This window comes from Platalea leucorodia, assembly GCF_965183815.1.
Source record: "Platalea leucorodia genome assembly, chromosome: 3".
Taxonomy (NCBI): Eukaryota; Metazoa; Chordata; class Aves; order Pelecaniformes; family Threskiornithidae; genus Platalea; species Platalea leucorodia.
This window is the reverse complement of record NC_138825.1, coordinates 44641457-44664605: the sequence shown is the minus strand read 5'-3', so window position 1 is coordinate 44664605 and position 23149 is coordinate 44641457. Positions and strand designations below refer to the sequence as shown.

At 38.0% G+C, this 23149-nt stretch overlaps 1 protein-coding gene across 6 annotated transcripts in view; it reads right to left on the bottom strand.

Moving 5' to 3' along the window:
• LYST (lysosomal trafficking regulator) overlaps nucleotides 1-23149 on the bottom strand; it is an 89417-nt gene that overhangs the window by 50669 nt on the left and 15599 nt on the right. For 5 of the 6 annotated variants that reach the window (XM_082306789.1, XM_082306788.1, XM_082306791.1 and 2 more), the window contains exons 2-12: nucleotides 21342-21426; nucleotides 18851-19049; nucleotides 15951-16041; nucleotides 11044-13129; nucleotides 8283-9306; nucleotides 6545-6706; nucleotides 5711-5867; nucleotides 4352-4578; nucleotides 2919-2985; nucleotides 1975-2084; nucleotides 490-913 (exon numbers count right to left, since the gene is read on the bottom strand). In XM_082306789.1, the coding sequence (XP_082162915.1) occupies nucleotides 490-913; nucleotides 1975-2084; nucleotides 2919-2985; nucleotides 4352-4578; nucleotides 5711-5867; nucleotides 6545-6706; nucleotides 8283-9306; nucleotides 11044-13129; nucleotides 15951-16041; nucleotides 18851-19042 (4540 nt within the window). In that variant the 5' untranslated portion in view covers nucleotides 19043-19049; nucleotides 21342-21426. The remainder of the gene's footprint in view (nucleotides 1-489; nucleotides 914-1974; nucleotides 2085-2918; nucleotides 2986-4351; nucleotides 4579-5710; nucleotides 5868-6544; nucleotides 6707-8282; nucleotides 9307-11043; nucleotides 13130-15950; nucleotides 16042-18850; nucleotides 19050-21341; nucleotides 21427-23149) is intronic. The other variant, XM_082306790.1, reaches the window with a different exon arrangement.

Here is a 23149-nt window from a genome sequence, read left to right as displayed (position 1 = left end):
TCAGGCTCTGACTTGATGGATTCAGAGCATCTTTTAGCTAAGAGTTCCAATATTTAAATCCTAAATCAAAGATTTGCTACCTCTCTATTAAAGAGAAAGAACACAAAAGCCACTTGCTTTGCCAATACATAAAAGACCAAATAAACTTGAGAGCAGTCTTTTCCCATGACTTTTCAGCTGCAGCATTTAGTATTTTCTTCAGCATAACATGAAGCAGCATAAAGACATTTTACCGAATTTACAAATTCAATGCGAATACTAAATTTCTAAGGAAGCAGGCATTAATCTAACTTAAGGACTAAGGCTGGAAATGTTTTATCTTTAAGTACATGATACCATACTCAGAAAAGTCAAAGATCACCAGTCCTGTTTAATATCCACCATAAGAAAAAAATTCAACCTTTTTTATATGGCACATCAATTAGTAATACTTGTAACCAGAATCCTTCAGTGCTACCTAAATAGAAGCAGGAAGTACTATATCCTCACCTGCGCTGTCAAAGCTGTTCTCTCTTACAGCTGCCAGTCTGATTCTTCTCTTCAGTTTTTTCCCCCTTTCTGTTGAATTTTCTGCTTCACGAGCACACTCCAGATGAAACCACAGTGAGACACTGAAGCCATCAGACATGTGTGGCCAACAGTTTTGTCCAACTAAAGGCAAGTGAATTGGGGCTACATGCCAAGAAGAAAGCAGCTGGTGACTCAAATTTTCACCATCTGCCTCTTTCTTACTCTGTGACGATTTTGCTTTTTTTAATAGTCCAGCAGTTTTGCTGTTGGAAGTGCTAGCAGACTTTTGTAAAGAACTACTACTCAAATTTGTGCCATGTAGCAAAGGGAAGGCAAGGTACTGTAATGGGTTCATGTAAATATTAGTTTCTATAATCTTCAATACACCCTTGAGTAGTATCTCCTAGAAGAAATAAACCAAACAAATGAGAAAAAAAATCAAAAACTGTTTACACCATGCAATCAAGTGTCATCTAACTAAACAGAACCCCACTCTTCATTTAAATTTAGATTCATGTTTTCCCAGAGGTGGGCTTCCATATCGAAACTGACACATGTTTAAGAAGCATCAAGTAGCAACTTCGACAAATTATGGCCAAATAGTTTCAGGGACTTAGCCAGGGAAGATCAGTCTTCAAGTTATCATGCTTAGGAATCAGCTGAACCACAGCAGGTGGTCACTGCACAACCTTATCTTGCATTTGTTATGTGCTAACAGATTAACTTATACCTCAACAAAAGACCACACCTTCTACCCCATGTTTGAGGCTGCTTAAGCATACACACATAGGCCATCACTTTGTTATTGCATAATCTGTAACAAAACCAGCTGGGGCCTTAAGCCAAAAAGTTTCACTAGTTACTTAGCCAATTATTGCAAGCTAACTTCGAAAAACTGATTTGTGTCTCCTTGTTTGGTTTGGTACTATGTCAGACTCCACAGTATTTTTTAATTCCTTCCACTTGTTTTTTTTCTACAGACTCCCACACAAACCAACAGATAGGTATTTCAGCGGTATATCCCACACAAGCAGTAGATTCCAGTGTTACACAAACCAACTTAAAGACAGTTTTGAAAGTAATTCCTGATGCTAAAGCATTCTTGAAATAGTGAGATGCTTTATAACATTAAAGGAATGACTTCAAATTTTACAGTATTACAGTGTCCTGTCATCCATAACCACAATGTCAGTCTCCTCAAGAGGAATCTTGTTTTCTTGTACTGAAGAGAGTTCCCAGGACTCTAATGCACACTTCGAAACCCTCTCTTTTCTTATCTCCTATTTCCTTTTCGTGTTTTGAGAATGAATTATTTCAACAACCAAATTTTATTTGCTCTGATGAGTTAGAACATCGCTGTTACAGTCTCCTTATTTCCCAAAATACTTGGGCACAAAAGGATTTTTTTTTTGCTTCATTTTTCTCATTAAGCCTCTGAATTTTGCTGTGGTACTCCATACATACCGTACAAGGAGTCTTCTCCAAAAATATCCTCAAAAGAAGAGTTAGCTCTTCTGAACACGTCTGTGAACTCATCAAGGAAACTAACAGGTCTACCAGCACCATCTGACATGCTAAAAATAAGAAGACAAAATAATATTCTTGAAAAGAATTTTTTAAAAGCTTTAAAAATTCAAATTCCATACGATTATGAGAAAAGATTAACTTGGAATTCAGAGTGTTTTGCAAAAACATTTCAAATTCAGGAAGCAGTAAGGAGTACAAGATGAAGTCTAGAGTGATCCAACAGTACTTCCTGACACCGTCATTCAAAATTTCATTGAACTAATCTAGATGGCTACAGCAAGTCTGGCTCCTAGGTTTGGAAAGTGGAGTCTGAAAGTCTGGGAACCTAGCATCTACTTTGCAAAGGCTCTCCCCACAAAGCCAGGGATCAAAGTCCTGGGATGGGTTTACATCATCTCCTGCTGTGGAGCAACCTCATTATGTGAAGCTACCTTAGGGCAAGCATTTAATTTTCTTCACATTCTTGGATTAGCTAGCTGTTTTCCGATTAGAAATAAAACTCAAGACATCACTAAGACCCGTGTTACAAAGAAATTTGAAATAAAAACTTACATTGTGATGGAGTCAGATTCAATCGGTAAGACAACCGCTATTTTTCCAAGCAATGTTTGTTAACACTGGCACCTTAGGTTTATGATTTCAACCATCATTTTCAGATCTGCCAGCATATGTTTAAACAACAGATTTCCACTAGCTCAGAAATAATCCTGTATTTACACATAAATTAGATACTTGTCACAAGTTAAAGCAGCTGCATAAATTCATACATGCCAATGAATTTGCTTTGTCAATTTTGCATTTGCATCGTGAACTAAAAATTTGAATGTGTACACATTAAGTTATAAAAAGCAATATTTAAGTTACTTAGACCTTGAACTCACCATGAAAACTAGACTCCGTTTGTGTCAATATGTTCAGAAATCCACCCAGAAGATGTTTAACAGCTCCCTGTCAAAAAAAATACAGGGAAAAATAGATATCTGGAGAATATACGCCAGCCCAAAGAACTAAGAAATAACTTCTTTCAATCAATTCTTGTCTACTATTGATTTTAAAGACAATTCCAGTTACTTTAAATTATGGAAATATTTTTTTATATTTGCTAATGAACATTCTTTCATGTTCTGTACAGTTCAGTTGCATTTGAAATCCAAATGATTCTAGAAAGAAACCTTTGAGTCATTATCAATTCAGCAGCTGAGACGTCCCTTGTCTTCTCCTCTGTAACAGAACTACAGGATTTGACAGGTTCTGACAAAATATGGCACATTGGTATATAGTGATGCAATACTGAAAGCCAATTCAACCTTTCCTCAGCCTTTTTATGCAAGATTACTTTAAAGGAGTAATAAAAAAAATCAAAGCCGTTTACTTACGAGCATCCTTCACAAATGCATCTTAGATAAAGGTAATTTGAAAAATCTCTAATTAAAGATATGCAAAATCTCTAAATTGATTAGTTTGATAGAGTGCTCTTTCTAAACGATATTGAAGAGTAATGAAAATGAGATTATTTTGAATTATAAGTAATTTCATGTGTTGAAGTTCAGAAAAAAATACACGTGTGCTAGTGATTTAAAGCTAATAATTCACACAAACAATTGGAGTACTGAAATAAAACAATGTTTTCCTTTCCTTCTTTTGGTTCACACTGTAAAGCACTAACTTAGCTTCTTAGTCAAATGATTATACAAACAAGCACTTTAAGCTTAGATTACTTAACCGTATTTTCCTCTTCTGCAGAAGAGGCATACTCAATTTATTTATTAAAAAGCAAAAAACAAGCTAACCGTCAGAAATTCCAAAGGATCATGAGGACATCAACATGTACATAACTAATTTCTAATATAAACTTATGAAGAATAAAAGCATGAAATATTTTTGAAGTACATCATTGAAAGTTTCTAAAAGTACATATTGAATACATATATATTTAGAATGTTTACATATATACATATACAAGATGATATTTGCTGTTTTGGTTTTTTTCAATGGCCTGATGGTCATTAAAACTGTATCTATAGCTCTAGTGATTGAACAGTCTTGATAAAATAAGGCAATTGTGAAACTCAAAAGCTTTGTAGGTCAAATATCTTTCAATATATTAGGTCACTATAATTTCTATAGCTTCTGGTAACTTAAATGCAACGCAGCTGGCAATATCAGCCATTTACATTGTTTCAGGTCTTATCAAATGCTATAACAAGTGAGAATACTTCTGAAATCACTCTGTTAGGTATACTGATACTATAAAACTGAAGAAAATAAGATATACAACTGTTAAGCTGTTGCCTTTGTTTAATAACATTTTTACCTGTTCTATAAGTACAGTGGCATTTCTCTCCTTCTGGCTGATGATTTTCAGGCAGCTTTGGAATACATGAGCAAGCACATCCAAACTGGCATTACCAGCTGAGAGCAAGTTTAATTCTAACATGCAGATTTCAGGATACATTAATTCTCCTTGACTGATGTTTTCAGCTAGGTCATTAAAATAACCTGAAGGACCAGTACATCCTGGTTCTGCCTTTGTGGCTGCTCCTGAAAGAAAACACTTGTCTTACTGAAACTTACTCAGCTGAATACAGTTTGCATGATTTAAACAGAACATCCAAGGACATACTTTCTCCAACCTTCTCATAGCTACAAAACAAAAATAGTCACTGCTTATAAGCAGTTTTCAGAAGTTAGTATAATCTTCTATTCTGCTTCAGATTTTCATATTTTCCCATCAATACAGAAGGGCAAGGATTAGTTTCTCCCATTGCATGCTCTTAAACTATGTGCCTTTATTTCCTGGGAACTGGACCCACATAATAACGAAGAAATATGCAATTCATGAAACATGACAGTAAAATCATTGTAATAGAGCCTCAAAGTTCTATACAGAACTCTAAGCCTGCCAAGAAAGGAGATAAATTTAAATTGTTTTATTTCAGGTTAAAAGGTTGAGGGAAGCAGTTGTTTAGTTATTTAACTCGGAAAATGCACATGACAATATCTCCATGACAATCAAAAAAGCAGAAAACCCCCCACATTTAAGCTTCTCCTCTTACATCTTGGAGAGACTTTAAAACATGTTACTTAAAAAAATATTTAGTACAGACATATGTTTCATGCAAATGTTTCATGGAAATATTTCAGGTTAAATTGTTAATTCAAAAAAGCTTTTAAAATGTTGTATAACTGTTGATAAAACCTAGTCACACAGGTAAACAGCAACAGTTGAATGCAGTTCTATTAAAGGCTGTTACTGCTCATGCTGACCTCCTACAAGAATGGAAGCATCCAGATGTTCAGCACAAAGGAAAAAATTAAAGCAAATTCATGTCCAAAATTAATTACACAAACAGAATGCAGCAAGAGATGTGCACATCAGTCACTGAATGACTATAAAGAGATATAATTAGACTATCTAATTTTGACCAGATTGTTACAATACTAAATAAAAAAATTGAGCATTGATTTTCAGACAAACTATTGATAAGTATCTCTGGAGAAAACTACTTCACCTGTCCATCTGTAATGGCATCCTACTGGAAGTAAAAAAGTTAAACTATTTCTGTCTGTTAAAGGTCTCTGATGCTCACCCTATTTTTGTACATCTCAAGAGACAAGCACGCTTTGCTATGTCATAAAGACTGCTTTGTACAGTCAGAAAGTTCACATTTACCTTCATTCTTGGTTTCACTATCATCGGGGTTACTTTCACTATCTGCTTCATATCCTTCCTCTTCAGCAAAAAGTTTAAGACTACAGCACTGTGATTCTTCAGTTTCTTCAGAAATATCTCCAGTTTGTGGCGCAGGCTCCTTTTCAGTGTAATGGGCCTGTATACACAAACAAATTTACCACCTTCGGTCAGGAAAGCAAGTAATTTAGAACCTTCCAGACGCCTGTCTTCTCCAAGCCCATTGGCAAAAGAAACAAACTAATCATACACTTTCTCAAGAAACATGAGATACTTTTTATGGATACTTCATTCTTATACAGAAAATGGATTCTGCAAAGACAGATTTTTCTTACTAATTACCTGACCAAAGCTTTAATAAGCAGGTGGCCAATGCATTAAGAATAATCATGTTTCCAAAATTACTATCACCATAAACATGCACCTTGACATTCACTTCTAAGGTGAAGACATGTCTGCAGCCACTAAGGTCAGTCAACATCCCTGTCTGAAGCTCTCCCTTTGAGAATTTGTCACACACTGCTGTGGGACGAAAGAGCGAAGAGAACATGTTTCAGGTATGTCCATGAAGCATAACACAACTTGGTCCTTTTCGGGGCATGACTTATTCCTGAGCAGTAAGTGTGGGGAGCATATCAATAACCAGCATTCAACTTACACACTTACATACAAGAATCAGAGAACTGATCTTCAACAGCCACAATAACCAAACACATTTAAACATATCCTACAGTTTAAAAATAGACTCAAACAACAAACCTAACTGAGCAAACCTTGCGGTATTTAGAATTAGACTACATAGTTGGTGTTTCTTACCTTTTCAATTTTTTCTTCAGAATGATCCAGATCAGCAGAAAAAGTGCCCAACGCAACACGAAGCAGTGAATCAAACAGAGGCTTTGCCAAGTCAGTTTCTATCACTTTTGATTGAGCAAGCTGCTCTCTTATTTGAAGTAAGATATCATCCACACACTTATTCTGTGTTTTGGGGGAGACAAACATTTTGATTCATGTTACTCTGTTTTGGCTAACAGAAATGGTCTAGTACTTTAAGAACATCCCCTTCCACCTACACTAATCTGACTTCTTGGCGAAAACCATCAGACTTCATCCAGTCTCTTGCAATAAGAAAGATTCATCCTGTTTGTCATGACAGAGATTTAGTTGGTTAAGCAATCTGCACACCAAAAAAAATCTGGCAACATGCTGTTTCCCAAACATCAAGTGAAAGCACTGTTTCAAAAATAAACATCTCAGTTTCAAGTACACAGTGCATTCAGATCATACCACAATATTACTAGAGGGGTTAACAAGACAGAGGGTGACATGTCCAAGTTCACAAAAACAGCACATGGCCCAGACAGAATTCCAGTTTCCAGTTCTCTCCTGCACCTAATGCCTCCTGCTTTTCTACCAAACTGCCAAGTAAAATTCAAGATAGCAATTAAACCTTTAAAGCATGGTGAAGGTGTCTTCTGTGAATTAACAACTTTGTGGAACACTGAATTAGTCCATCTCTAAGGCTTAAGTAATAGTTTTTTCAGGTGTCCTTTCAGCACCTGTGCCCTCTAATATTCCTTTTTCTCAAGCACCATGCCCTGCTCAAAACCATCATAAAAAACACCACATGCGAGTCATTGTAACGCCCACATCTTGCCTACACAGCTCTCCTTCAGTCCCACCTCTGTCACACACATTCTCCACTCAATACCCTTTCAAAAAAACTAAGTCTCTCCCACCATTCAAATCCCATCAGCTCAGAGCCTCCAGAGAATGTGAGGCTGGATGAAAGGACTACACAGGAAAAAAACAGAAAAAGCAGGCCATAACTGACTAGAAAAAAATACAGGCATAGTCAGCCAGTAATTCATAGTTGTTGACATCTGCTACTGCCTTTGCAGTCAGAAGAAGCCATCCCTTTCCTCTAGTCAGGACCATTTTATGCAGAAAAACAAAATCTTCATCTGCCAGGATCACAGTCTTCCCTGGGACTCAAGGTACATTAACTTAGACAACAGCATTTGATGTCAAGATCAGCCCTTAGCCATATTGACCATGCTGGCCCAAACTATAAGAGATATGTGAAAAATAAACCAGAAATACAGTTCAAAACAGTGAGCAAGGTAAAAATCTCATCCAGCCTGGATCAACCTGCCATTCTGGAAGGTTCTCTCCCAGCCCCCAAGCAGCAGGCAGTTGGCATGAACAGGGATCCAACCCAAAAGAGTGGAGGACAAAGACCATGCTGGAGAACAAGCAAAGGGGTGCAGGGTCCTTACCAGCATCTTACTGAATACAAGAAGAGACGAGTTGACATGTGGAAAGATGCCAGTTGCTCATCCACCCACTCCCATTCCTTCATGCCTGCTGACCGCTACCCCTGACTACTAAGCACATCATTTAGCTGCATACTTTAAGTACTACATAAAAAATGGTACCATAATAAGAGCATGAGCTTTTTTCATCTCTGAAAGAACTTTTGACTAAATTACTACTAAAATAATATTGTATGTAACAAATATGAGTAAAGTAAGTAAGGGAAGTTGCACAGTACCTGGTGAAACATCTCCACTTCCATCTTCTGCTGCATGGTGCTTGCACTGTGCAGACAGATTGTCAGCAGAGCTTCTAGAAGTCTGATACCTTGAAGTGCCCACTCAGTCTCTTCTCTTACAGAAGTCTTTATCCCTTCAAGATTGGCAACTGAAGTGTGCTCCCTACCCAAAGAGCTGTCACAGGAGACACATTCAGGCACCAGCTGTTGTGCACCAGCAAGACTGTCAGAACTATCGAGCTCCAGTTGCGTCGTCTCTCTGCTTCTAGCCAACTGAAGAGAGTCATCCTTGTTGAGAAGCTCACCACGAGGACTCCCATGTGAACTTCTGCTGCTTTCACTCAATACTCTCTCCCTCTTTTCTTGCTCCTTTTCCTTATTTTTTGCAAGTTTCTGAATTATCAGGATTAATAACCTATGGCATGCTTCAAAGCCCCCAAGTCTATGGAACTGTCTCTGGAAAACTGAACTACACAAATATATGCAACGACACATGGACCAAATATCTGCAGCCCTGTGAATATGTTCCAGAGAGGGCAAAGTAAGGCTTTCCAGTGACAGATATGGTAATTTGTGGCCTAATGGCTCACTAGCTGTACTATCATACCCTGACGTATCTTCAGAGTCATTAGCTGAATCCAGATCACCATCTGCTTCTTTACTTACACATAAAAAAGCAACACAGAGGAATAGGTTTATCGTGTTGACATAAATGTCTTGGCTCTCAAACTTCTTCTTTTTTGGGTAAGCCTCTTTCAAGCCAGCATAAAACTTGCTCAAGCTTTGAGGAACTTCTGAAATAGCATGCTGGCTGCAAAGAGAAGCAGACAAGTCAGACATAGACTCCTTTTGTTCACTGTTCAGGCCTTCCGGTTCTGGCATTGCTTGGTCTTTCTGCTGATCACCAAGGCAGAGTATCAAAGTCTCTAACACTTTCAAAGAATGGCTTCTTAAAGTATCTAAGTAATTTAACTCAGTCATTTGATTCACTCCGTTACAACTCAGAAACAAGTCTCTAATTACCCTGCAAGAGAAAGCATAAGAGTTACTTTATAAATCAGCCACAAATGCATGTAGTTCAGATGACATCTTATCCAGAAATAACCCTCTGTTCTACACACCTGAGTAACACCAAGGACTGATCATGTTTACAGTAATTGCTATAAATTACTGTAAACTGTAAATTAAAGAGAGAAGAAACTTGTTTGCAGTACTCTAGAAGCCCAAGTAAGCATCATCCATCTAGTAGTAGAAAATTCAATTTTTTTGCACAATGTAATGTAGGAAATATTGATTAACCTCTAAAACGTAGACCACAAAGATGTATGATGGTCAAAACATTAAAGGTATTTATTCATGACATTTGCTTTTTGGTGGTACTTCCTCCCCCTAACTTTTTATTAGCAACCCGAGCTAGTAAATACCTTTATTTCTCTCAGTTGTGTGACTTCACCAGAAAGCAGAGATTCCTTCTCAAATAAACTTGAAGTTTTAAGACATTTTACTAGCTATGTCTATGTTCTAACTAATAAGTTGCATGCACAATGTATTTCACATAGAATTCAGGAATACCTTTCAAGCACAACTTTTTGTGCAATTGTTACGCCAGTATGTCCAACGTTAAAAAACCTTTCAGTATATTTGTTTCCAAGTATAATTTTCCCTTCTTTCTACTCCAAGTATTACATTGAGTTCATACAGAATTTGGGGCACAGATCTGTAAGCTTCTTGGTGTACTATGTTTGCTTGTAGACATCTACCTTCCTTACTGTCCCATGTCATTCCCCCAGGGTCAGCTTTTACTGTAACAGAGTTACACGCTCTCGAATCAAATGAATCATGTACTTACTTGTACATTCCCATCTTTAAGCCAGTAGGAAATAGGATATATTAAACTTTTGTCAATCTAAACTTTACTTCTCTTGCCTCATTGCCACTAAGTGCACTTTCAAAAATTAATAGCTTCTGATACAGTTTAGGTTAGGATAAAAGCTAAAAATGTATTAGACAATCCTTTACATAAACTGGAATACTAGTCTATTCTTTGTAAGTGTCTCAGATAACCCTACTAAGTTCACTTCAGGCTATCAGGACTCCAGCAGAAAAGACCAGAATCTTTCCTGGACAAAAAGACACATTCATATTCTGAATAAACTTCATATTGTATTAAACAACTATTTCATCAGTTTAACGATAAATAGGGTAGTTTCTATTTCACACCTTGGAAGAATGTGCAGTGGATTTTTTTTGTTTTGTTTTTTCAAAACTATGTTTAAGTGAACAGGATTTTGTAAATTAGGAAACAGTTATTTCAGGACAAATAAACTCCTCAAGCCTTATTTCTGAAAGGTGGTTTCTATGAAGTCCATTCTAGAAGGAAAAGGGGAAACAGATCAGAAGACCAAGCAGTCTCATTGCCACAGAAAAAGTGACATGTCAATCTGTTCAACATTCCTGACTCACTTTAGCATGAGGAATGAAGAAGCAAAGAGCATATCATACTGGACAAAGGTTTTATTTGTTTCTACACACTTTAGCTTGTTGAAAACCACAACTCATTAGTAGAGAGCCCTCACTTTCTACAGTTTATGAATCTAGGATTAAATCTTATGTCATTCAAGCACTTATCTTGTTGCCACCCCTACAATATCCAAGTGCAGCCTACAGTCCAGATAAAACTTACATTCTGATCAGTAACAAATATACAAAGCTCTGTATATAATAAGCATGCTTTCCATTAATAAACAGAAAATCAACCAACCTGGATTTAAGCAACACAGGGAGTGTCTGCAAATAAATCTGAAGCACTTCAGAAGGCAAACACTGGCTATTGTAACTGCACGTGTGTTTATCAGCTGTAGTTAGTCCAAGTTGTTGAGCACGGGAAGCTAGCTCAACCCCTCTCTGAAGCACGGGATCATAAATACAATTATATAGTTTCCATTGGACCACTGCATTTCCCTTTTGAATTAAGTGGCAAATATGGCTTGCAATCTGCATGCCACGTAGTTGGTCTTCTTCAAAAACAACGTCCTGATAAGCCTCCAATGCATCCCATCTCAACAACATATCTTCAGATCCACTGCTAGGCAGAATTCCCTGAACTCTGCAAGAGGAACTAGATGCAAGACCAGCATCGCTAGAGTTGCCCTGCAAGGCATCTTCCAGCTGAGCAAGTTGATCACAGTCAACACTACATATATTGCATGATGCTTGTACAATTTTTGGAGAAACTTCTGCTCCACCGAGTTGATCCAATATAAACTTGTTAAGGATGTTCAATATGTGCTGTTGAAAGTTTTTTAATATTGGTAACTTGGAAGCATGAAGCAATGGGATGATCACAGACTTTGGATCCATACAACAACATATTCCTACATTATGTACACCCGAGAGAATCTGAACACAAGTACTGCTCAGAGAAACTTGTTGCAACAAGCGTAAACACTGGTGTGCACAAACAGCAATGCAACAGCATCTGTCAGGATAATGAACTTCTCCATCAGCAGTTTCAAAGGGGTTTTTGGAAGCCTGGTTTTTAAAAGCAGCTACAGAGAGCCCAGAGAGATCTCTGTGGTGATGCATGAAGTGGGAGTACTCACATCGTCTGTGCCGCTTTCTTGTACACATTGATTGATGGAGCTGCTCTGATTTCACTTTTTTGACAGTGCTGATTATTTTCATGATGCTGTTGATCAGGGCTTTCAGATGCTCTGAGGCTTCCCCAGTTACTCCCTCATTTTTCATACACAGCCATTCCATTTGAAGCACTGTTACTTCAAACAGCTTAAATCCCTGATGCTGTATGAACTCATGAACCAGATCTACAGCTTGGCTAAAGTAGAATGGATTGGAGGCTGCACTTTGTAGGCAGCAGATCAAAATCTGCAAGACCCCTTCTATAACCTCAGGTAGAAGCAAGGCTCTGTGATGATATCTAGAAAACATGAAGTCATCCTGAACTGGCTGCTGTAGTGTTTTCTTGTATCCTGGATCAAAAGGATGAGGTTGCTTTTCCAAGCAAATTCTGATTTTTAATGCTGCTTTAAGTAAGTCTGTTAAATTTCTTCGTAAATTGTCAGGCATTTTTTCCGTATTGCTAATGTCTAAAGACATAAGATGCAGCACTGTTCGAAAGAGCATCCTTTGGATCAGAGCCACAGGTTCTTCTGTCCACCCTGCAGAAACTACTTCGTTTTCTGTGTTACTACTTACATTGCAACAGTCTCCAAATCCTGATAAGAACTCAGTCAATGTGGGCACCACACTAGCTGAAAGAGCAGAACTGTGATTCAAAGTAATATCAAATTTGCATACTTTCTCTAGGAGTGACAGTAAGACACGGCATAAATCAAAAGGAGAGTTATCCATGTTGCCCTCAGCAATTCCTGCAGCTGGCTCATTCAAAATCTCTGCGTTTAGCTCATGTGCTGGAATAATTTGGCTGGAATCTTCCAGATTAGGGGCATCAGGATTAGAATTCGGTACCACGTCCGCAGGTAGGCAATCACTCCTACCTACAAGGTAGCTATCCCTAACTGGATATGTTAAAAAAGGCTGCAGTAACTGAGAGCGTCTGTGTTTCATTATCACAGTAGTCTTGTCATCAGAATTGCCTTCTGAATCTGAAGTGGACAGCTGAGATCTTCTTGCATCTCGCACAGAATAACGATGGGTGGTTTTGCGCAGACGGCCACTTTTTCGAGATCGAGTATTTAATTTTACAGAAGTCTGAAGAGACGAACGAGTGCTTCCAGCTAAGCCTAGTTTTTCCTGAGTAGATTTCACAGAACTTAAATTGTTCTCTTTGGTCAGGCATATGTCTACTGTAAAGGGTATATTGAAATCTGTTGAAACAAAGATAACAAAGGAACATTAAAGGAACATTGTAATATGTAAAGCATTTTCTCTAATTTTATAGTTTAATACTCTCAGCTTAAAAATATGAAATAAACTTGTATCTTAATAGGTCATGGTCTTGCATATACCCATGTCTGACATTTTCAGTATAAAAATGTCAGCAACAATTCATGTTTAGGAACCACACTGGCTATTTTCAAAGCCTAGACAAATTAGTTCATTTTCTAACTAGGGTTAGACAAAAATGTGCTTGAGGGTTTCCTAAAACTTTTTTGTAGGCATCACTATTCCATTCTCTTAAGAAAAGATGTTATCAAGGTAGATGAAAGGACTTTTTGGTAGACAAAAGGAAGAAAGCTTAGTCTGAAAATCTTTTGGCCTATTACAGATAGGATATAAAGAAACAATATAGCCACAAGCCTATAGTTATATTCAACTTAAATTTGGATAAGTTAGACATACTAATACAGTAGAAGTAAAATACTAATCAGCAAGATACCAACTCTGAGATCTCCTAGCTATGGAAGCAGTTTTAGCCAGTTACTCAAGCAATATTTACTCTGTGTATACCATTTGATATATTCAAAGCCTCACTATAAGTATTGCCAAGCAGCCCTATCCCACAAGTGAAGAAAAACTCTAAGGGGAAGAAAAAAGGTCTTTTTCAACTTGATGAATTATTGTCACTTTTTGCAACTGAGCTGCTACAGGAACTGGGTGCATTAACTCTCAGTCCTCTTAGAATGCATGAAGAAGAAACTGTTAGCATACTAGTGGTAATACAAAAAAAAATTTCTCTACTCAGAAACACTGCAGATCTTCAAGTATACAGACCTCAGTGTTTACTTCAGCGTTAATTGTTCCAAACAAAAAGCAGAAATAAAAGTAGCGGCTTTTGAAATAGTTAGGGACAAGAAGGAGACAGAAAAGGATAATGGTTAGCACGCTGAATATTCCCACAAAAGCCAAGCCCCGCCCCCCCCCAACTTTCAAGTACCCAGTATAAAATACCAAATAAAAAATTTAAATCCAATTCAATGGGCAACAAGATTTTGAAGAATAAAATACAAGTACTACGCGTTAATTTGTATTGGTAAACTCAGATCATAAACTGTCAAAAAAGCAGGCAGAGAAAAAAAGTCTGCATGTTCTCAGATAAAATCCATCGTCATTAAGTAGTGACAGAACTGCATCTGGTTGCTTTGGCTAGTAAAATACCTAGCATAAAACAATTGCAAGTATCCACTATCCAAGTAAGTTTAGTATTTAGAAAAATGTGATAGTTCACAACAACAGCCCCCCCCAAAACCCCAAAACCCCACACAACAGACACAATCATTAATCAAACTGAAAGAAAAGATGCTTCCATGTGCAAGCATGACTGTGCCTTGCTGTTTCATAAAGTCATAGTTGTGATGTGTAAGGAAGAAACATCATCTGCTTTGGAGGCAGGAAATTAACCAGGAGTACTTTATCAAACAAATTATACTTCCTGCACAGAAATAAAAAAGCTGCCTAATAGAGGTGGATTTATTTCAGTCCAAGAAAGAGTTCTTAGTGCACAACTGGATACACATCATGTTTACTGCATCAATACTATGAGAAGGAAATTTGTAGAAGCAAAACCTGTACATTATGCAGAGTACAAAACTAGAACATCTTAAAACATATTTATACAACAGCATTTTAAACTAACCCTGGAAAAGTCACTAAGCTAAGATAACCAAAATGTTTTTTTAATTCAATCGTGCTTACAGGAGCATAAAAGAATGATGCAACTGAGCAAGCAGGAAAGTTTATTATATCAAGTACCATGAAACTGGCACTTTAAATACTCCAAGTCTACAAACATTAACAAAAGCCTTCAATTTGGAGGAGTTTAAAATAGCAAAAAACATTGGGAGAGCTTCAGGTGAGAATCCTTAGGAACTCTCTCAAACAGACAGGTAACTTCATTTGTTTCATCCTCTTTGTTTTACCCTCTAATAGGGAAAAGAATGCATCAGACATATGCAAAAGCCCAAAACAAACAAACAAATTGCTGCCATTTCCCAGTTCAGTTTTTGCACAGAATTTGTTTTTTATCATCCCTTTAATTTCTTTAATGCACTTTAAACTGACTCTTTGTCAGTTGAACCCTTGTGATTTGATTCCTCAATTACCACATCAGTTTCTGACACAGAACATCATATTTTCTAAGGAATGCAACCTGGTTCTGTTCATAATCATTCCAGTATTATTCTGTCTTTCAGGGCCTGTCTCCCTGATAACATTGTACTTTTCATACTCTGTTGTCCAGTGTTTGGCTTTAAGTTTATTCTCTACTTCCCATTTCTTCAATTTCAGAAGAAAAAGTCTGTCTCGTTATATCTCTAGTGTCAGCATGTATCACTTGTTCTTTGTTTTTTAAGAAGAATCAGTATGTTTTCCCCTTCTACTCATCAGGAAACACTTCACATTATCAAAAACGTCATATACTCTTTCAAATCTCTTTTCCCTCCAAATCACCTGAAAACAAGAAAAAAAAATCTCACCACCATCAAGTTCAGCTACACAATAATGTGAGCATTGCCTTTCATACTGATCAAGAGCCTTCACCTTCTCTGTACAATTTCATTCTTCCTTGTATGCTGACAGAACATTGGTATTTTTTGAGTTTAAATTCTCTGCAGAATCCACATCTTCATTCTATGTTAAGAGGATATGTATTACAATGAACTACTACTCTTTAGTCAGGAGTCCTAGGCTCTGTAGTAACATACAAACCACTTCTTTTAGGTCCTTAACACTGTAAGTGATAAAACATACCTATTGCTTTTTCTTCTTGGACAGGGATTTTCCACACCAATGGCAGCAGTGAGAGGAGGAGGGTCAGAAGCTCTTCCCGACATGTCAGCTCCTATGTTGGAAACAAAAGTTTTTGTACTTTAAAAAACTAGATTAACCCTCTTTATTTTACAAAGCTATCCAACATTCAGTTCCCTATGCCTTTCTGCTGTTTTATGCACTGAAAAAGTGACCTAACTGCAAAGAGTGCTAGAATCATTAACTAGAGCCAATCAGAAAGCATCCCAGATATTTATTACACCACTGCAACTGTTTCTATACAAAGCTCTCCTAATCCCTCTTGTTGAAGGAATTCCTCACTCAAAGAACAAAACCAGAAGAGCCAAAAGCAAATAACTTGTTGATTTAAACAAAGCCAACATGAAGCCCAAGACAAGTTTGAAACTTCTATAGTTCCAAAAATGTAACTTCGAAGAACTTTATGGGAAGCTTTCTACTTTCTCCAAAACAATACCTTTAAGCAAATGAAAAAAGCTTACATTTATCAAGTGATGTTGACTCACAATAGAAAGGTGAAGTTTTATGGGAGGAAAGAGGGAAGGTTACTCTTAATTAACCTTCGGCTGGGGCTGCACAGCTAGAAGGCACGTCCCCTGGGTGGTGGATAGGGGATCCCTCTCTGGAGGGTGCACCGGATAAAATTGAAGAAGGTGCCGCGAACCAACGCAGCCTAAGGGAAGGCCACCCTGACAGAAAAACCACTGGCCCTCCAAGTCATGGGGGTTGGGCAGGAGGCCAACTACCTCCTCCCAGAAAAAAAAAATTAAAAGTTGCAGAAACAATGAGCATCAGAAATGGCGGGGATGGAGAAAATCGGTAACGAAGTGAGGAGGAGGAGATGGAGTTGGATAGGTCATGTCCTGAGGGGGAAACCGACGGAAGACTGCGCTGTGGCCCTTGACTCCTGAGCACGCAGCTGCGGACCGATCGAAGTGGAAGAACGATGTTCACGCCTTGTGTGCCTCCTGGCACTGAGAGAATTCAGATCAGATCAGACTCTTAATTAAAACAAACAAACAAAAAAAACAGAATAACCACTAAAAAAAACCTCACTCCTACTGGGATTCTTAGACTTATACACTAAGAATTTCCAATGCAGAGAGGAACAGGCGAAGGCACGGAATTAAAACACAATTCCTTTAGTGGGTGCCATGCAGCACTATCAGAATGGTTTCAGTCCTAAAGATCAAAAATTTCCAAACACAAAAAGCTGACTTGAGCATTTTGGCAGTTAACATCATTCAGGGATATGCAGCTGAAGCAACATCCTTCTCCAAAAATTCAAGGTAGCAATGAAATTAACATGTATGGAGATAAGCAACTTAAACAGTTATTGTTATATATATAACAAATATATACAGTTATACATATGGTTATAGAGCTATTTGTCTGATGAGACTATCAATTTAAATGAAAACTAAAAAAATCTGAAACTATTGATGCAATACAATTAGACCTGAAAACTAAGCTTTTTCAAAGTCATTCTCCCAACTCTCTTCTGCTACTAAAGGTATTCTCAGCAAGACAAGATAAATGAATTCAGAATGGGAATGAGCAATACAGCATTCAAAGCACAATAAGACTGGAAAAAGCAAAATATTAACTTTTCAAGTTTCAGTGGTACACTTCCAGAATTTGACGTTCCTCATTAATCAAGTTCCTCTTCCCCCCCCATCTTCTTAAAAAAGAGATTTCCTCAGGAAATAATTCCTGAATTACTGATGTTGCATGAAGAATGCCACAAACTTTTTTTCCCCTTCTACTTCAGAAGTGGGTTTTTATTGGAGGGTAAGCACATGGAATCCCCCATTTTCTTCTTACATGAAAGCCAGCTGTTTTTCCAGCAGCTCTAGTCTTGAAGCCTCTATTAGCAGTGACTACTCAGAACTTGACTGACATGAAAAAAAACATGGCTCTAGAAGAGGTAAGGATTCCTCTTAGTAATTACATATAATTGCAGTCTTGCAGATTCACTGTTTAGCCAGTGCACCCACTGGAATCCAGAACCAAACTAGTAGACCTGACTAGAGTCTTAGCACAAGTCACCTCATGAAGGAAAGGTAAATCTCCAAGATGAATTTGGCCAGCATTAACAGCTGACCTCACTTAAGACAAGGGCTGAATAAACTCAACCAGGATTCACCTGGTTCATTAATTTTAAACACTGGCCTCTGCAGTTTCAAAGCACAAAGACTTAATGCACATCTCATCCTACCCATTACTTAGTACATATCCAATAGCATTGAAGAGGAAGAAGAGAAGGAAATGGACACCTGCAGCTACAGGGATGTGTGCTAGACTTTCACATAAAAAATAGTATAAACTGATCACCTCTTCTAAAATGCTTTCTCTTTTGAGCTGAAGTTACAAAATACTTACTATTATGTTCAGGAGCAAGTTACTTAAAGAGCAAAAACATATCTCATGGTTAATAAACAAAATAAAAAGGTGTGTATTTTAATTTTACTGCCTTAAACCAGAAGGACCTTCTCAAATTAAAAACTGTCATTTTGTACTGCAGGTTCAGTGAACACTCATTTCTCTTGAAAATTCTAACCTATTGCCTCTTTCCACCCAGCTACTGCACTTGAGCTTCACACATGCCTTAACTAGTCACAAGTTTAGCAACCATCACTATCAGCTGGCAAACAGGTCTATGAGTGGCCTAATTTTTCTTTTTCCATTCCTGCTCAAGGACAGAATGCAACTGCAACATATCCTTTTGAACTTCTAGTCTTCACAATTAACTCATATACTCTACCATAAAAAGGCAAGAAAACCAGCACCAAGAAGAGCACGAGCCAGACAAATCCACACAAAGCTCAATACAAAAATTATAACCAGGTAAGAAAAACTATTACCTGATCAATAGTCGAGTTCAGTGTGTTAAGCAAAATAAACCCACGGCCTTGAACCAAGTATTGTCCCAGTGCTGCCATATGAGTTTCTTCTTCTTCATCTTCCTTGGCCTCTGCCCTCTGTACCACTGCATTGCACAGTCTGTTGACATCTGTCAAGAATTCCCGTGCCAGTGAGTTACTGGCACTGCTCATGTCTGAGCTGCAAGTAGAGGAAAGTACAGAAGTTAAACCCATCAGAAAATACATTCCTTATGGAAAAAAGACTGGGGGAAGAAAGGACCATTTCTTCCCTATATCCAAACCCTCAAAGAATGGAGTGCCTGTAGAACTGAGGAATCAATACAGCAATGTAGGGTGGAAGGGAATGGGAAGGATGAACTTCGAGAATTTTGTTTATTTCAATGAAACTTTAGCTAATAGCCCATGACCCCTAACACTCGTTTTATAAATCTATTGGGTAAAAGCCCAGGACACACAGCATTCCCTCCCACTGCATAAATGAAAGCTTGTTTCAGCTTTTCTTTGTAACCTAGACGTGAGCCTCAGCCTTCATCTGCTTCTGAAAGGTATTTGGGAAAACAGGCGGCTCTTACACAGCATTGTACAAAAAACATACATACAATCATAGAATTGTTTAGGTTGGAAAAGACCTTCAAGATCATCAAGTCCAACTGTTAACTTAGTACTGCCAAGTCCACCACTAAACCATGTCCCTAAGCACCACATCCACACAGCTTTTAAATACCTCCAGGGATGGAGACTCAACCACTTCCCTGGGCAGCCTGTGCCAGTGCCTGACTACCCTTTCGGTGAAGAAATTTTTCCTTGTATCCAACCTAAACCTCCCCTGGCACAACTTAAGGCTGTTTCCTCTCGTCCTATCGCTTGTTACTTGGGAGAAGAGACTGACCCCCACCTCGCTACAGCCTCCTTTCAGGTAGCTGTAGAGAGCAATAAGGTCTCCCCTCAGCCTCCTCCAAACTAAACAACCCCAGCTCCCTCAGCTGCTCCTCATAAGACTTGAGCTCCAGACCCTTCACCAGCTTCGTTGCCCTTCTTTGGACAGACTCCAGCACCTCAATGTCCTTCTTGTAGTGAGGGGCCTAAAACCAAACAGTATTTGAGATGCTGCCTCACCAGTGCTGAGTACAGGGGGACGATCACTTCCGTGGTCCTGCTGGCCACACTATTCCTGATACAAGCCAGGATGCTATTGGCCTTCTTGGCCACCTGGGCACATTGCAGGTTCATATTCAGCCAGCTGTCGACCAACACCCCCAGGTCCTTTTCAGCCAGGCAGCTCTCCAGCTGCTCTTCCCCCAGCCTATAGCATGGCATGGGGCCGTTGTGACCCAAGTGCAGGACCCGGCACTGAGCCTTGTTGAACCTCATACAGTTGGCCCGAGCCCAACGATCCAGCCTGTCCAGGTCCCTCTGTGGGGCCTTCCTACCCTCCAGCAGACCAACACTCCCACCCAACTTGGTGTCATCTGCAAACTTACTGAGGGTGCACTCGGTCCCCTCGTCCAGATCATTGATAAAGTTATTGAACAGAACTGGCCCCCATACTGAGCCGTGGGGGATTTAACATGTTCTTTAATAGTTTATTTGACCACATTATCTCCTACCATGCTATGTATTCCAACAGTATGCAGATTGTTTCAAGGGGAAAAAAGAAAAAAATAATGAGTTAAGATAAATATGGGAGTTTCGGAAATATAATGCTTTAGATTTACCAGCTCTCATGGTGTTTTCCTTCAAGCAAGACTGAGTGGGTGGCAGTTATTACTATAGTGTACTTAATTCAAGGTACAATTCTACTGCACGTGTTCAGGAGAAAGTAACAAAAGCATTGGTACTGATTCCCAAACTGATTAATTTTACTTTAGATAATGCATACAAGGCACTCACACACTTCATCTATTCACTTTATCTTATAAAAATACTTTCTTTGTTTTCTCTTATGCCACAGCATTCTTTAGTTGGTCAGCACTAGTACATGTTGAAACATTTAAAACAAACATTCAATCCAACAAGACAAGAAATGCAAGACTCAGCTGAGAAAACTCTCAAGAGGATCACCGAGGAAGGCAAAACAAAAATAGGAACCAGTGATGGCAGCTATAGAAATAAGAACATTTAATCCACATAAACCCCACTTAATGAGTAGTACCGCATATTTAACTCCTTTTATTTGTGCATAAACAGTTGAAGTAAAATCTTCAAAGTCAAATATTTTCATCACATCCAAGCACAGAACATGCAAAAAGAGAGCCAAATAACTTTTAATATAACATTTAAGGATAACAGGTGGATTAATACTGCTTGATCATGAAACATCTACATGCAATTATTAGGTAAAAAATAAGACCTTGCAAGAAAGAGCAAGTTTTTTAGCATTAATGGTACAGAAAGCTCCTTTTAATGCCAAAACTGTGAATACTTATACATATAATGAAATTCACTGTAGAAGAAACAGGAAAATTCTTACCAGAATTACTTTGCCAGCTTAACACATTTATCTTCTGTCTGGAAGAAAAGGCAAATATATTCTGAAAATATCACCCGTGGTTCACCTGTTTTTAAAAAGAGAAAAATACATCATGGTTAATACGCAGTTTCTTTGGTTTTAGAACTCATTTTATGATAGCTATTTGAAGTTTGAGAGTCCTTGAGAGGTTTTTGAGCTTTAAAGCTCTAGTTTTCACTTTGCGCTTATGACTGTGCACAACCGAAATCCTATTACAGAGAAAATAATTGGTGCATATAAGGCAAGTTAACATAATAAAGTTCATTAGTTTTTAAAATGCGAAATGAGCTAGGTATGCAAGTTTAAACATTTCTCTCTAGAAACAGTATGAATTTTTAGTGAAGACTACCTGCATACATAATATTTGAAGCACTTGCAGCTCTAGGTACAAGTGATGGATAGTACCAGAAACTGAATTGTGCAGTCAGGTGCTGACGTAAATGTATTTTAAACCTGTCCTATTTTGTCCTGACAGATAACCAATCTTTATTACATTAAGGACTGGGGAAGATGTAGTTAATAAAATTGGAAAGGGACAGTATTGTATCTGCTCTGTACAGTCCACGAAAGCAGTTTAAGAGTTACTTCTTCTCTCCTACTCCTTTAACCCCCTCCAGTCCTAACAGAGGATGAAAACAGGCAATGAATTTTTTTCCCCCCCTAAGAGTACTTTAAACTAATGCTGTTTTAGCTGTAATGAGTCATGAAGAACAGACTAAGATAACAACAGGGAGAAGCAATCTCCCAGTTGGCTCCAGAATGGCCAGAAATAGCAAGACAGTTACACCTAATACATCCTTTAGCAAAAAAGTCAAACCAAAACAACACATACAACAGCTCTGCCTTTGTGAGCTCTGAAGAAAGGGCAAAAAGATTCTGTAACAACTCAAGAAAAATGATTGCTATAGACAGTATGCATTCATAAAGCCTCAACATCCCACATTCCTTGCTGTAAGCTAAACTGTCAAAGGGTTTATTAATTTTTCATTTTAAGACTTCAAGTTTCTAGTTATCACACTTCCCCTCATATCCTTAGAGTGTATTCAATCTAAGAAAAGGAAAAAAACTGTTTTAATCCTCCTGAAATACTCTTATTTACTTAAACACGATTGAAAAGCTCCTTAAATATGCTTTAAATACTAATGTATGGTTTCATCTGACTGGCTGAGTATTTTCTCTGCTGTCTCCTAGAAGAGAGACACCAATAATTGCAGAGGCAATGTTTATTTCTGCAACCTCTCAGCATTTTTTTGCTACCATTTTCAAATCTTGAACAAGTGCTAATTACTTAGCCATTCAATAGTAACAGGACTCCTTACCAGTCTTCCTTATAGTTAACTGCAGTTTTTTAAACTAGTGTTAGAATATTTGTGTTTGGTGCCATTGAGTACATTTTAACTGAGTCCAGTTTCTAACAAAGCCCTAAAATTCTCAGAAGTTATATCCACTGGCACATCAGGTATATACAGAGATCAACTGTCAAAACCCTCGTTTACTGAAGTGTCCACAAATTGGGGTGCTCCGGTTGCAAGCTAGTCTAAATGTTAAAACTTCATACTCTAGACATGGTAAAGAGCCAAAAATGCATTTGCTGTCAATGGGAACGTGAAGCGTAGTAACCCAGAAAGGCCTCAAAAACATTCAACTACAAAGGTCTCTAGGTGAGCGCTCAGAAGACATTTATTATATCCACAATTAATGGGGCGGGAGGGGAGACAAGGATAGGAAAAAAAGAAAGACTAAATTCATTATTTTAGTGTTCTCAGGTG